This window comes from Colobus angolensis, unplaced genomic scaffold, assembly GCF_000951035.1.
Source record: "Colobus angolensis palliatus isolate OR3802 unplaced genomic scaffold, Cang.pa_1.0 Scaffold28, whole genome shotgun sequence".
Lineage (NCBI taxonomy): Eukaryota > Metazoa > Chordata > Mammalia > Primates > Cercopithecidae > Colobus > Colobus angolensis.
The window spans coordinates 7,889,140-7,901,538 of NW_012116043.1; the positions used below are offsets into that span (position 1 = coordinate 7,889,140).

Here is a 12,399-nt window from a genome sequence, read left to right on the forward strand (position 1 = left end):
CAGCTACTCAGGAGGCTGAGGCAGGAGAATCTCTTGAAACTGGGAGGTGGAGGTTGCAGTGAGCCGAGATCACACCATTGCACTCCAGAATGGGCAACAGAGCGAGACTCCATCTCAAAAAACAAGAAGTTCAAGACCAGCTTAGCAACACAGCAAGACCTCATCTCTGCCAAAAATAAAAAATTAACTACACCACCATGCCCAGTTAACATTTTTAAATTAAAATTTAAAATTTTAATTTTTAAATTAAAATTTAAAATTTTAATTTTTAAATTAAATTTAAATTGTAATTAATTAATTAATGGGAGGCTGAGGCAGGAGAATCTGAGCCTAGGAGGTCGAGGCTGCAGTGAACCATGACCATGCCACTGCACTCCAGCCTGGGCGACAAAAAAAAGAGTTAATGACATGATAGTATGTTCATTAACCAAAATTCTGTGGACACTGAAAATGGTTTTCTTTTTTATTTATTTTGAGATGGAGTCTCCCTCTGTCACCCAGGCTGGAGTGCAGTGGTACAATCTCAGTTCACCACAACCTCCACCATCCTGTGTTCATGCAATTCTCCTGTTCCTGTTTAGCCTCCTGAGTAGCTGGGATTTAGGCACGTGCCACCACACCAAAATTTTTTTTTTTTTTTTAAAGTAGAGATGGATTTTCACCATGTTGGCCAGGCTGGTCTCGAACTCCTGACCTCAAGTGATCCACCCGCATCGGTCTCCCAAAGTGCTGAGATTACAGGCGTGAGCCACCGTACCCAGCCTAGAAGTGTTTTTCTAAGTGGTCAGTTAGGCACATGGAGAAATACAGATGCTGACTTGCAAATCAAATCCCAATCTCACAAAAATATACATGCATAGAAAAAATATATATAGATAAGGTTCTGGGGCGCCTTTGAATAAAGGGATCATGGATGACTTATTTGTTTTACTTTCCTCCTCCACATTTTCTGTACTTTTATTTATTTATTTATTTATTTTTTGAGAGACAGAGTCTCACTTGTGTCGCCCAGGCTGGTTCTAGCAATTCTCCTGCCTCAGCTGCCGAGTAGCTGGAACTACAGACGCACGCCGCCACACCCAGCTAATTTTTTGTATTTTAGTGGAGACAGGTTTCACCGTGTTGCCCAGGCTGGTTTGGAACTCCTGAGCTCAGGTAATCCACCCGCTTTGGCCTCCCAAAGTGCTAGGATTACAGGCGTGAGCCACTGTGCCCGGCCCACATTTTCTGTACTTTCTAAGTAGCTTAAAACAATGTTTTATTTCAGACCTCCTTGATATGCCGTTTTCCTACCCTCAAATATCCTAGTATCTGCCCAGAGATAACATTTGCAAATCTGATTATGTATCCTTCAAACCTTTTTCTGTATAATTACATACCCACGTTTATAAAGAAATAAAGGTTTTGGCGGGGTGCAGTGGCTCACGCCTGTAATCCCAGCACTTTGGGAAGCCAAGGTGGGCAGATCATGAGGTCAGGAGATCGAACCTGGCTAACATGGCAAAACCCCGTCTCTACTAGAAATACAAAAAATTAGCCGGGTGTGGTAGTGGGCACCTGTAGTCCCAGCTACACAGGAGGCTGAGGCAGAAGAATGGCGTGAACCCAGGAGGCGGAGCTTGCAGTAAGCCAAGATCGCGCCACTGCACTCCAGCCTGGGCGATAGAACGAGACTCAGTCTCAAAAAAAAAAGAAAAAGAAATAAAGGTTTCATCATAAACGACAAACAATAACATCTTGTTCTGCAGCTTATTTTTCATTTCATGTTTTTTTTTCTGTCTCAAAAAAAAAAAGAAAATCTCAGATACAAGTTTCATTCTCATAAAATCAAACTGGCCGGGCACGGTGGCTAGTGCTTGTAATCCCAGCACTTTGGGAGGCAAGGCGGGCAGATCACCTAAGCTCGGGAGTTCGAAACTACCCTGCCAACATGGTGAAATCCCATCTCAACCAAAAATACAAACTTAGCCAGGCGTGGTGGTGTGCGCCTGTAGTCCCAGGTACTCGGGAGGCTGAGGCATGAGAATCGCCTGAACCCGGGAGGCGGAGGTTGCAGTGAGCCAAGATTGTGCCACTGCACTCCAGCCTGGGTGACAGAGCCAGACCCCGTCTCAAAAAATAAAAATAAAAATAAAATTTATCAATATTTTATAGTGTCTATCATTTCAGCCTGGCTCAAAAATCCACCCATATCTGAGAAATTTTCTAAAATTAACACACATTTTTAATGTTTTAAGTTGTTAAACAGTCAAAATCACTAGGAAAAAAATATTACACACACATATTTACCACCCAAATGAGAACACACAATCCTTCAGACAGATGTACATCTGAGGATTTACAAAAAAATTATATTTTCTTTTAAATAAAAGGGTTAAAACTTTCGGATTTTTTACATTTGCTTCTTCAATCTATCTGGAATTAATTTCATGAATGGTATGAAATAGGAATCTAATTGTTGCAATACCATTTATTGAGAAATCTATCTTTTCCTCAGAGACTGAAATGCTATTTTAATCAAATGCTCACTTCTGTATGAAACACAGGGAATACATCTCTGGCATTCATTGTGAGCACTTATCACACTCTTTATCCTAATGGCCAGTCTACCAGTCTGTCTCTTTTATCAGACTACTGAGTTTCTCGACGACAGGCACCAAGACTGGCTGACTACAGAATCCCTAAGACTGGGCACAGTGAAAGACACTATGTAATAAAACTTTGTGAAATGAAAAATTAGGATGTATATATTAAACAAACTTGAAACCAATAATTAATCTACTCTGTACAAACTCCACGCTAACCTACTGGAATCCTATGACTAATGTGAACATGCTAGATCTGCCTTGCCCAGACACTTAACTTTCCGACACTATGTATCTATTCAATCACCTTAAAGGATGTACCCAGGATTACTTGTCCCCAAAATTTAAAGAACTCACCTCCTAGATGAATGGGATGGTCTACATTCATCCATTTGGATTTGGGCAAAGCCACCAACACCCCTTTCTCCCTCTTCATCAGCTGCATCGTAATGGTATCACCAACAACATACTGACGTGACTCTGTGGCAACAACACTGAAACATGGACACTTATATGTAGCAGGGCAAGGAGTGAACAGACTGGGATCTAACTGAGTAAATGTCTCAATCTCACCTCTTGAGATCCTTCTTATGCACAGAACTGTAACAGATGGGACATTTACTCCACATCTTCTCACTCAGTGAAAGATAGTGCAGGATGCATGCCCAGCAGAAGATGTGTCCACAACGAGTTATCTTGGCTGCAGTAGGTGGATAGAGGCATATTGGGCAAGATGGCACTTCATGGCTACAAATGCGCTGAAACAAAATGCCACCAGAAGGTTCACTGCTTGCAGAATTGATTAGGGACTATTAAAGTTACAGGCCTCTCTACTCTCTCATCCCCATCTCTCTCATCTCTATCCCTGTACATCCTTATACTCAACATATCTTCCTAAAACTGTTTAACAGTGTAGATACATGTATGATAGCTTTTTTTTTCGAGAGGGAGTCTCGTTCTGTCACCCAGGCTGGAGTGCAGTGGCGCAACCTCGGCTCACTGCAAGCTCTGCCTCCTGGGTTCACACCATTCTCCTGCCTCAGCCTCCGAGTAGATGGGACTACGGGCGCCCGCCACCACGCCCGCCTAATTTTTTTCTATTTTTAGTAGAGATGGGGTTTCACCCTGTTAACCAGGATGGTCTCAATCTCCTGAGCTTGTGATCCGCCCACCTCAGCCTCCCAAAGTGCTGGGATTACAGGCGTGAGCCACCGCGCCCGGCTTTGTATGACAGCTTTTTAAGCAAATCACTAAGGAAACCATAATAACGGTTTAATAAAACTAATACACGACAGGTATTTGGGGGGTTCTACTTTACATAGAAAAAAATTACAAATCACTATATTCCCATTTATTAAAAAACTTAATTTGTATGCATAAAGGCCTAAAAAGGGTCTAGAAGTAATCTACCAGTAATTTCCAACAGAGAACACATTAAAAAGACTTCACTTTATGTGACTAATTTTTTTTTAAATAAAACAAGTTTTTATGCCTTCTATGCCATTCTCAGATGATTTTATACATTTTGACAGTAGTGAGAGTTCAAGCTTTAAGGTCAAAAGCCCCTGCTCATACAAAAAAAAAAAGGGCCCATCATTTTGAAATTATTGTTCTTCAACAGATACTCTATTAGGACCAACAAGGGGATACCAAGAGTTTGTAACTTCAGTAGAAAACACATCAGTGGCCGGGCACGGTGGCTCAAGCCTGTAATCCCAGCACTTTGGGAGGCCGAGACGGGCGGATCACGAGGTCAGGAGATGGAGGCCATCCTGGCTAACACGGTGAAACCCCGTCTCTACTAAAAATACAAAAAACTAGCTGGGTGTGGTGGTGGGCGCCTGTAGTCCCAGCTACTCGGGAGGCTGAGGCAGGAGAATGGCGTGAACCCGGGAGGCGGAGCTTGCAGTGAGCTGAGATCCGGCCACTGCACTCCAGCCTGGGCGATAGAGCAAGACTCCATCTCAAAAAAAAAAAAGAAAAAAAAAAAAGAAAATACATCAGTGGCTTTGAAAGTGCAACTGAAGTTGGGCGTGGTGGCTCACGCCTGTAATCCCAACAATTTAGAAGGCCAAGACAGGTCGATCACTTGAGGCTGGGAGTTTGAGACAAGCCTGGACAACACAGTGGAACCCCATCTCTAATAAAAATACAAAAATTAGCCAGGCATAGTGGTGCACACCTGTAATCCCAGCTACTCAGGAGGCTGAGGCACGAGAATTGCTTGAACCCAAGAGGTGGAGGTTACAGTGAGCCAACATCGCGCCACTGCACTCCAGCTGGGGCAATACAACAAGACTGTCTCAGAAAAAAAAAAAACGCCAGGCACAACGGCTCATGTCTGTAATCCCACCACTTTGGGAAGCCGAGGCAGGAGGATCACCTGAGGTCAGGAATTCAAGACCAGCCTGACCAACATGGAGAAACCCCATCTCTACTAAAAAAAAAAATTAGCCAGGGATGGTGGTATTATGCCTGTAGTCCCAGTTACTTAGGAGGCTGAGGCAGGAGAATCTCTTGAACCTGGGAGGTGGAGGTTGCAGTGAGCTGAGATGGCACCACTGTACTCCAGTCTAGGCAACAAGAGCAAAACTCTGCCTTCTAAAAAAAAAAAAAAAGTACAACTGGGCCAGGCACAGTTGCTCACGTCTGTAACCCCAACACTTTGGGAGACTAAGGTGGGTGGATCACTTGCAGTCAGGAGTTCAAAACCAGCCTGGCCAACAAGGTGAAACCCCTTCTCTACTAAAAACACAAAAATTAGTCAGGCGTGGTGGCTGGTGCCTGTAATCCCAGCTACTTAGGAAGCTGAGGCACGAGAATTGCTTGAACCCTGGAGGCAGAGGTTGCAGTGAGCCAAGATCACGCCACTGTACTCTGGCCTGGGCAACAGAGTGAGACTCTGTCTCAAAAAAGAAAAGTACGGCTGGGCGCGGAGGCTCACGCCTGTAATCCCAGCACTTTGGGAGGCCGAGGTGGGGGGATCACGAGGTCAGGAGATCGAGACCATCCTGCTTAACACGGTGAAACCCCATCTCTATTAAAAAAATACAAAAAATTAGACAGGCGTGGTATCGGGCGCCTGTAGTCCCAGCTACTCGGGAGGCTGAGGCAGGAGAATGGCGTGAACCTGGGAGGCGGAGCTTGCAGTGAGCCAAGATCATGCCACTGCACTCTAGCCTGGGCGACAGAGCAAGACTCTGTCTCAAAAAAAAGTACAACTGTGTGGCTCATTCGTGTGCTCACCTGCCACAAAGATGAGGCCTACTTTGACAGTGATTGCTATGAATGGTTGCCACTGAAGCAATGGCCCTGTAATGAGCCCAACCCAGGTCAGGAGGGTAAGGGGTTACTACTTCCCAGCTTACACATCTTCACATCAGAGCCTTTCATACACCATCCCTACAGGTCAGAGCCAGTTAGTCACAAAATGGACTCCAGGAAGAACCAGGAACTGACCTCTGGGAAACATCTAAAGAAAGGCCAGGCAGAAAAGGCTATCAAGCAGTGAACACAGCCAACAGCTGCTGCGTCACCACAGTGCCTTTATTTAGTGCTGTCTCCCATTCATAGCTTATGGGCTTGGCTGAGCTACTCACCACTTGTTCCACAAAGTCCCAGTTAACTAATGTATCAGGATCAGCAAAATGAGCTGTGTAGTCTTGGTCTTCACACACCACAAATTGGCAGCTAGAAATAGGAAAGAAGACAGGAAAAAGCTAGACTGTTAGAATCTACCAATAAGCCCTCGGCAGAAATTGTCATCTACACTTAGAAATCAAATGCAGGTCATTGGCAGCCCTGGTTCATGAGGCACTGCACTAGGACCTCAGCCTCAGTTCTGAACTCCAGCTCTGGAAAGAACCCAAAGACTCAGCAGGCAGAAGTCTAAATCCATGAACTGTTTTCTTCTGCTTCCAAGTCCAGCCAAATTCCCTGAAGGCATCCCCTGAACTAAAATTAACCTAGACTGTGACTCCATCAAACAGCAGTAAGCCAGACTTCCCCTCACCCCTTAGAACCCCAGAAAATAGCTAGTCTTCAAGACAGTTGAAAAGATTGTTCTCGGCCAGGCACCGTGGCTCAAACATGTAATCCCAGCACTTTGGGAGGCCAAGGCGGGTGGATCACTTGAGGTCAGGAGTTAGAGACCAGCCTGACCAACAGGGTGAAACATCTCTACTAAAAATAGAAAACTTAGGCCAGGTGCGGCGGCTCACGCCTGTAATCCCAACACTTTGGGAGGCCAAGGCGGGCGAATCACAAGGTCTAGAAGATCAAGACCATCCTGGTTAACATAGTGAAACCCCGTCTCTACTAAAAACACAAAAAAAATTAGCTGGGCGTGGTGGCACATGCCTGTAGTCCCAGCTACTCAGGAGGCTAAGGCAGGAGAATCACTTGAACCCGAGAGGCAGAGGTTGCAGTGAGGCGAGATCACGCCACTACACTCCAGCCTAGGCGACAGAGGGAGACTCTGTCACCAAAAAAAAAAAAAAAAACACTGTCATCACTATTTGAAACCAGTTCATATAAAGTACAAAAAGGTTACTTCAGTCTAGATCCTAGGTCAAATCTTAAATTATGACTAAGGCCACACAAAAGGAAACAAAAGGGGATCATATTTGAGTAAATACATGCCAAGCACTTCAACTTGTCACTCAATTGTCTCTTAAGAAATTTTCTCCTCCTTGTTGGGCGCAGTGGCTCATGCCTGTAATCCCAGCACTTTGGGAGACCAAGGCAGGGGGATCATGAGGTCAGGAGAACAAGACCATCCTGGCTAACATGGTGAAACTCCATCTCTACTAAAATTACAAAAACAAAATTAGCCAGGAGAGGTGGCAGGTGCCTGTAGTCCCAGCTACTCGGGAGACTGAGGTAGGAGAATGGTGTGAAGCTCCGGGAGGTAGAGCATGCAGTGAGCCGAGATCGCACCACTGCACCCCAGCCTGGGCAACAGAGCGAGACTGTCTCAAAAAAAAAAAAAAAAAAAAATTCTTCTTCCTGGCCGGACACAGTGGCTCATGCTTGTAATCCCAGCACTTTGGAGGCCGAGGCAGATGGATCACAAGGTCAGGAGTTTGAGACCAGCCTGGCCAATATGGTGATACCCCTGCCTTGGTCTCCCAAAGTGCCAGGATTACAGGCATGAGCCACTGCGTCTCTATCAAAAAAAAAAAAATACAAAAATTAGACAGGTGTGTGCATACCTGTAGTCCCAGCTATTTCGGAGGCTGAGGCAAAAAAAATGGCTTAAACCCAGAAGGCGGAGGCTGCAGTGAGCCGAGATCACGCCACAGCACTCTAGCCTAGGTGACAAAGTGAGACTCTGTCTCAAAAAAAAAAAAAAAATTTCCTCTTCTTTATAAAAGAGAGGCTGAATCTCAAAGCAGTTAAGTAAGTTACCTAAGGTCAAAGGCCGAAACAAGATTCAAATCTGGGTCCTATTCCAAACATGCTTTCTACCTCATCATGATACTAACACAGTTATTTAAGCATTAAGTACCAAAAACATCCACCTGGAAAGTGGGTAAAAGGAAGGAAGGGTGGGGCAATGGTAAACAGAAAAAGAACAAGACCAATTCCCTTTCTGCTTCTTTCCCACGATAGCTTTAAAAAAGCCTCTTCACAGCGGCACCACAGTTATCCAGAGAGTCCCACTTTCCCTTTTCTCTGAGGGGTAGCAATACTCACTTGGCCTGTAAAAAGAGTTCTTTGTTAAAAGGCTTATGTCCCCACTTGTTCCTTTTTCCCCAGCTACCATGTCCACTGCCTTCAAAGTGACCCGTCTGGCCACGGGGTTCAAAAGTGAAATTCAACAAGTGGTTCAGGTTGATCTTCTTAGGACCAGAGAACTGGGCAGGGCTAAACTCTGCCCGTTGAGCCTCTGCTACCTAGGGAGAATGAGAATGAATCAGTATTTCAGATTAGGATGACACTTACTGATTTACAGCAGAAACCCAAAAAAAAAAACCCTCCTTCTACACAAATCTTTTTTTTTTTTTCCCCCAAGACACAGTCTCACTCTGTCACTCAGGCTGGAGTGCAATGGTACAATCTTGGCTCACTGCAACCTCTGCCTCCCAGGTTCAAGTGATTCTTCTGCCTCAGCCTCCTGAGTGGCTGGGATTACAGGCGTGTGGGATTAAACCATGCCCAGCTAGTTTTTGTATTTTTAGTGGAGACAGGGTTTCGCCATGTTGGCCAGGCTGGTCTCAAACTCTTGACCTCAGGAGATCCCCTCACCTCAGCCTCCCAAAGTACTGGGATTATAGGCGTGAGCCACCTCGCCAGCCTACATAGCTTAAAGTATTAACTAAAGGCCTGGCACGGTGGCTCACGCCTGTAATCCCAGAACTTTGGGAGGCCAAGGCAGGCGGATCACTTGAGTTCAGGAGTTCGAGACTAGCCTGGCCAACATGACGAAACCCCGTCTCTACTGAAAATACAAAAATTAGTCGGGGGCAGTGGTGGGCGCCTGAAATCCCATCTACTCAGGAGGCTGAGGTGGGACAATCACTTGAACCCAGGAGATAGACAGAGGTTGTAGTGAGCCGAGATCGCACCACTGCATTCCAGCCTGGGCGACAGAGACCCTGTTTCAGAAAAAAATAAAAAATTCTAAAAAAGTATTAACTAAAAAGGCTGCTTTTTATATGGAGTAGCCATTCTTTTATTCCTTTTTCAAAAAATTAAATAAGGCCGGGCGCGGTGGCTCAAGCCTGTAATCCCAGCACTTTGGGAGGCCGAGACGGGCGGATCACAAGGTCAGGAGATCGAGACCATCCTGGCTAAGCCGGTGAAACCCCGTCTCTACTAAAAAATACAAAAAACTAGCCGGGCAAGGTGGCGGGCGCCTGTAGTCCCAGGTACTCGGGAGGCGAGGCAGGAGAATGGCATGAACCCGGGAGGCGGAGCTTGCAGTGAGCTGCGATCCGGCCACTGCACTCCAGCCCGGGCGACAGAGCAAGACTCAGTCTCAAAAAAAAAAAAAAAAAAAATTAAATAAGACTGGGCACTGTGGCTCACGCCTGTAATCCCACCACTTTGGGAGGCCAAGGTGGGCGATCACTAAAAATACAAAAAAATTAGCCGGGCGTGGTGGCAGGCGCCTGTAATCCCAGCTAATCGGGAGGCTGAAGCAGGAGAATCGCTTGAACCTAGGAGTGGGAGGTTGCAGTGAGCTGAGATCATGCCACTGCACTCCAGCCTGTGCAACAAGAGCGAAACCGTCTCAAAAAAACAAAACAATTAAAACAGGCTTAAAGCAAAAGACCTTCCCAGGAGGGGGTAATACAAAAGCCTACCCCAAGAGTGAATGGAAGTGAAGAGGAGAAAAGAGCCTTTACAACAGGACTAAACTGTTTCATCTGCCCTGCTAAGTGACAGTTAACCGTTCAAGGACAAAACCCAGCATGAATGCGTCTAGCTATCTTGAATCACAAAGATTTACTTAACTGGATTAATATTTTCAACAGTCCCATTTCAACAGTCCCATAGGACTCCTACACCTTCACTCTTGTTAACTACTTGTTCTTTGGTCTGCTTCTGGCAAAGTGAGCCTGTGTAGCCACACTCTGGAGGTGGCCTGCAGGCAGAGCTGCTAACTGCCCTAGGTTCTGGATCCTACCAGACCTCCCATCTAAGACACAATTATTCATTGTTAATTAAAACTGACAGAACTGGAATATGTAGGCAGACTAGCTCTGTGTCCAGAAATAAACCCAATCAGCAGATTCAGCAACAGTTTATAAGGTTGGCCAAGAAACCATACGAGAAACACCACTGCAAGCAAAGATGGAAGAAATCACATCAACATGTATTTCAGTCCTCTTGACATTCCCAAATAGCAGTAAAATGAATGGAAGTCAGCTAGGGCATTTCCCAACTCCCCTTTCCCATTTCATGTTATAAACACTTCGCTAGTCACCTCAAATAGCTGCATACCATTCATGATGTTGCATGGGTATACCAGAGCTTAACGCCCTATTGTATGGCACAGATTGTTCGAGAGCTTTTCCATTGTTTCAAGATAATGCTGTGAGAAACACATTTTTTGATACATTTATGCACAAATACTTGAGCACCTACAATTACTTCTTTTGAATGTACAGGAGGAATTATTGGGTCAAAGGAAAGGCAAACTTCAGGCTTTTGCTGCTTAGTCAAATTTGAAGATTTTTGCTAAGCAGCACTTGCACATACAAACAGAGATATGATGAAAGGCAATTTCTCTTCCAGAGGCAATGAATATACTCTGAGATATTCTATACATACAGACATGGTATATGACCTTTGATATGGTTTGGATTTTGTCCCTTCCCAAATCTCATGTGTAATCCCCAATATTGGTGGAGGGGTCTGGTGAAAGGTGATTAGGTCATGCAGGCAGACTCCCCGCTTGCTGTTCTCATGACAGTGAGTTCTCAGGAGATCTGGTTGTTTAAAAGTATGTAGCACTGGTCGGGCGCGGTGGCTCACGCCTGTAATGCCAGCACTTTGGGAGGCCGAGGCGGGCGGATCACGAGGTCAGGAGATCAAGACCATCCTGGCTAACACAGTGAAACCCTGTCTCTACTAAAAACAAAAAAATTAGCCAGGCGTGGTGGCGGGCACCTGCAGTCCCAGCTACTCGGGAAGCTGAAGCAGAAGAATGGTGTGAACCCAGGAGGCAGAGGTTGCAGTAAACCGAGATAGTGCCACTGCACTCCAGCCTGGGTGACAGAGCGAGATTCCATCTCGAAAAAAAACAAAACAAACAAACAAAAACTACGTAGCACTTCCTCTTACGTAGTCTTCCTCCTAAGATGTGTCTGCCTCCCCTTCACCTTCTGCGTTAAGTTTCCTGAGGCCTCCCCAGCCATGTTTCCTGTACAGCCTGCAGAACTGTGAGTCAATTAAACCTCTCTTCTTCATAAATTACCCAGTCTGAGGTAGTTCTTAATAGTAACGAGAAAATGGACTAATACAACCTTTAAAAATAAATACAAAGCTAGACACGGTGATGCACACCTGCACTCTCAGCCACTCAGGAGGCTGAAAAGGGTCACGTGAACCCAGGAATTCAAGGCTGCAGTGGACTATGATCACACCTGTGAAGAGCCACTGCACTCCAGCCTGGGCAACACGGTGAGACTCTGTGTCTAAAAAATAAAATCTAAAATTTAAAAATAAAATCAGGATGGGCAACTGGGAGTGGTGGCTCATGCCTGTAATCCCAGCACTTGGGGAGGCTGAGGTAGGCGGATCACCCAAGGTCAGGCTTGGGAGGCTGAGGCAGGAGAATCGCTTGAACCCGGGAGGCAGAGGGTACAGTGAGCCAAGATCACACTATTGCACTCCATTCTTGGCACCAAGAGCAAAATTCCACTTCAAAAAAACTAGGATGGGCGCAGTGGCTCACATCTACAATCCAGGGCTTTAGGAGGCCAAGGGGGGAGGGATCATCTGAGGCCAGGAGTTTGAGACCAGCCTGGACAACACAGGGATGCAATGTCTCTATAAAAAATTTAAAAATTAGCCAGGCTTAGTGATGCATGCCTGTAGTCCCATCTACTTGGAAGGCGGAGGTGGGAGGATGATTTGAGCCCAGTAGGTCAAGGCTGCAGTGGGCCACGATCACGCCACTGCACTCCAGCCTGGGTGACACAGCAAGACTCTGTCTCAAAAATAATAAATTAGGCCGGGCGCGGTGGCTCAAGCCTGTAATCCCAGCACTTTAGGAGGCCGAGACGGGTGGATCATGAGGTCAGGAGTTCGAGACCATCCTGGCTAACGCGGTGAAACCCCGTCTCTACTAAAAATACAAAAA

At 45.7% G+C, this 12,399-nt stretch overlaps 1 protein-coding gene across 3 annotated transcripts in view; it reads right to left on the minus strand.

The window, feature by feature from the left end:
* The window catches only part of RNF10 (ring finger protein 10), a 48,052-nt gene that overhangs the window by 19,328 nt on the left and 16,325 nt on the right, over nt 1–12,399 (minus strand). For all 3 annotated transcript variants that reach the window (XM_011948551.1, XM_011948553.1, XM_011948552.1), the window contains 4 exons: nt 8,283–8,482; nt 6,185–6,275; nt 3,159–3,343; nt 2,943–3,079 (listed from right to left, as the gene is read on the minus strand). In XM_011948551.1, coding sequence (XP_011803941.1) covers nt 2,943–3,079; nt 3,159–3,343; nt 6,185–6,275; nt 8,283–8,482 — 613 coding nt within the window. The remainder of the gene's footprint in view (nt 1–2,942; nt 3,080–3,158; nt 3,344–6,184; nt 6,276–8,282; nt 8,483–12,399) is intronic.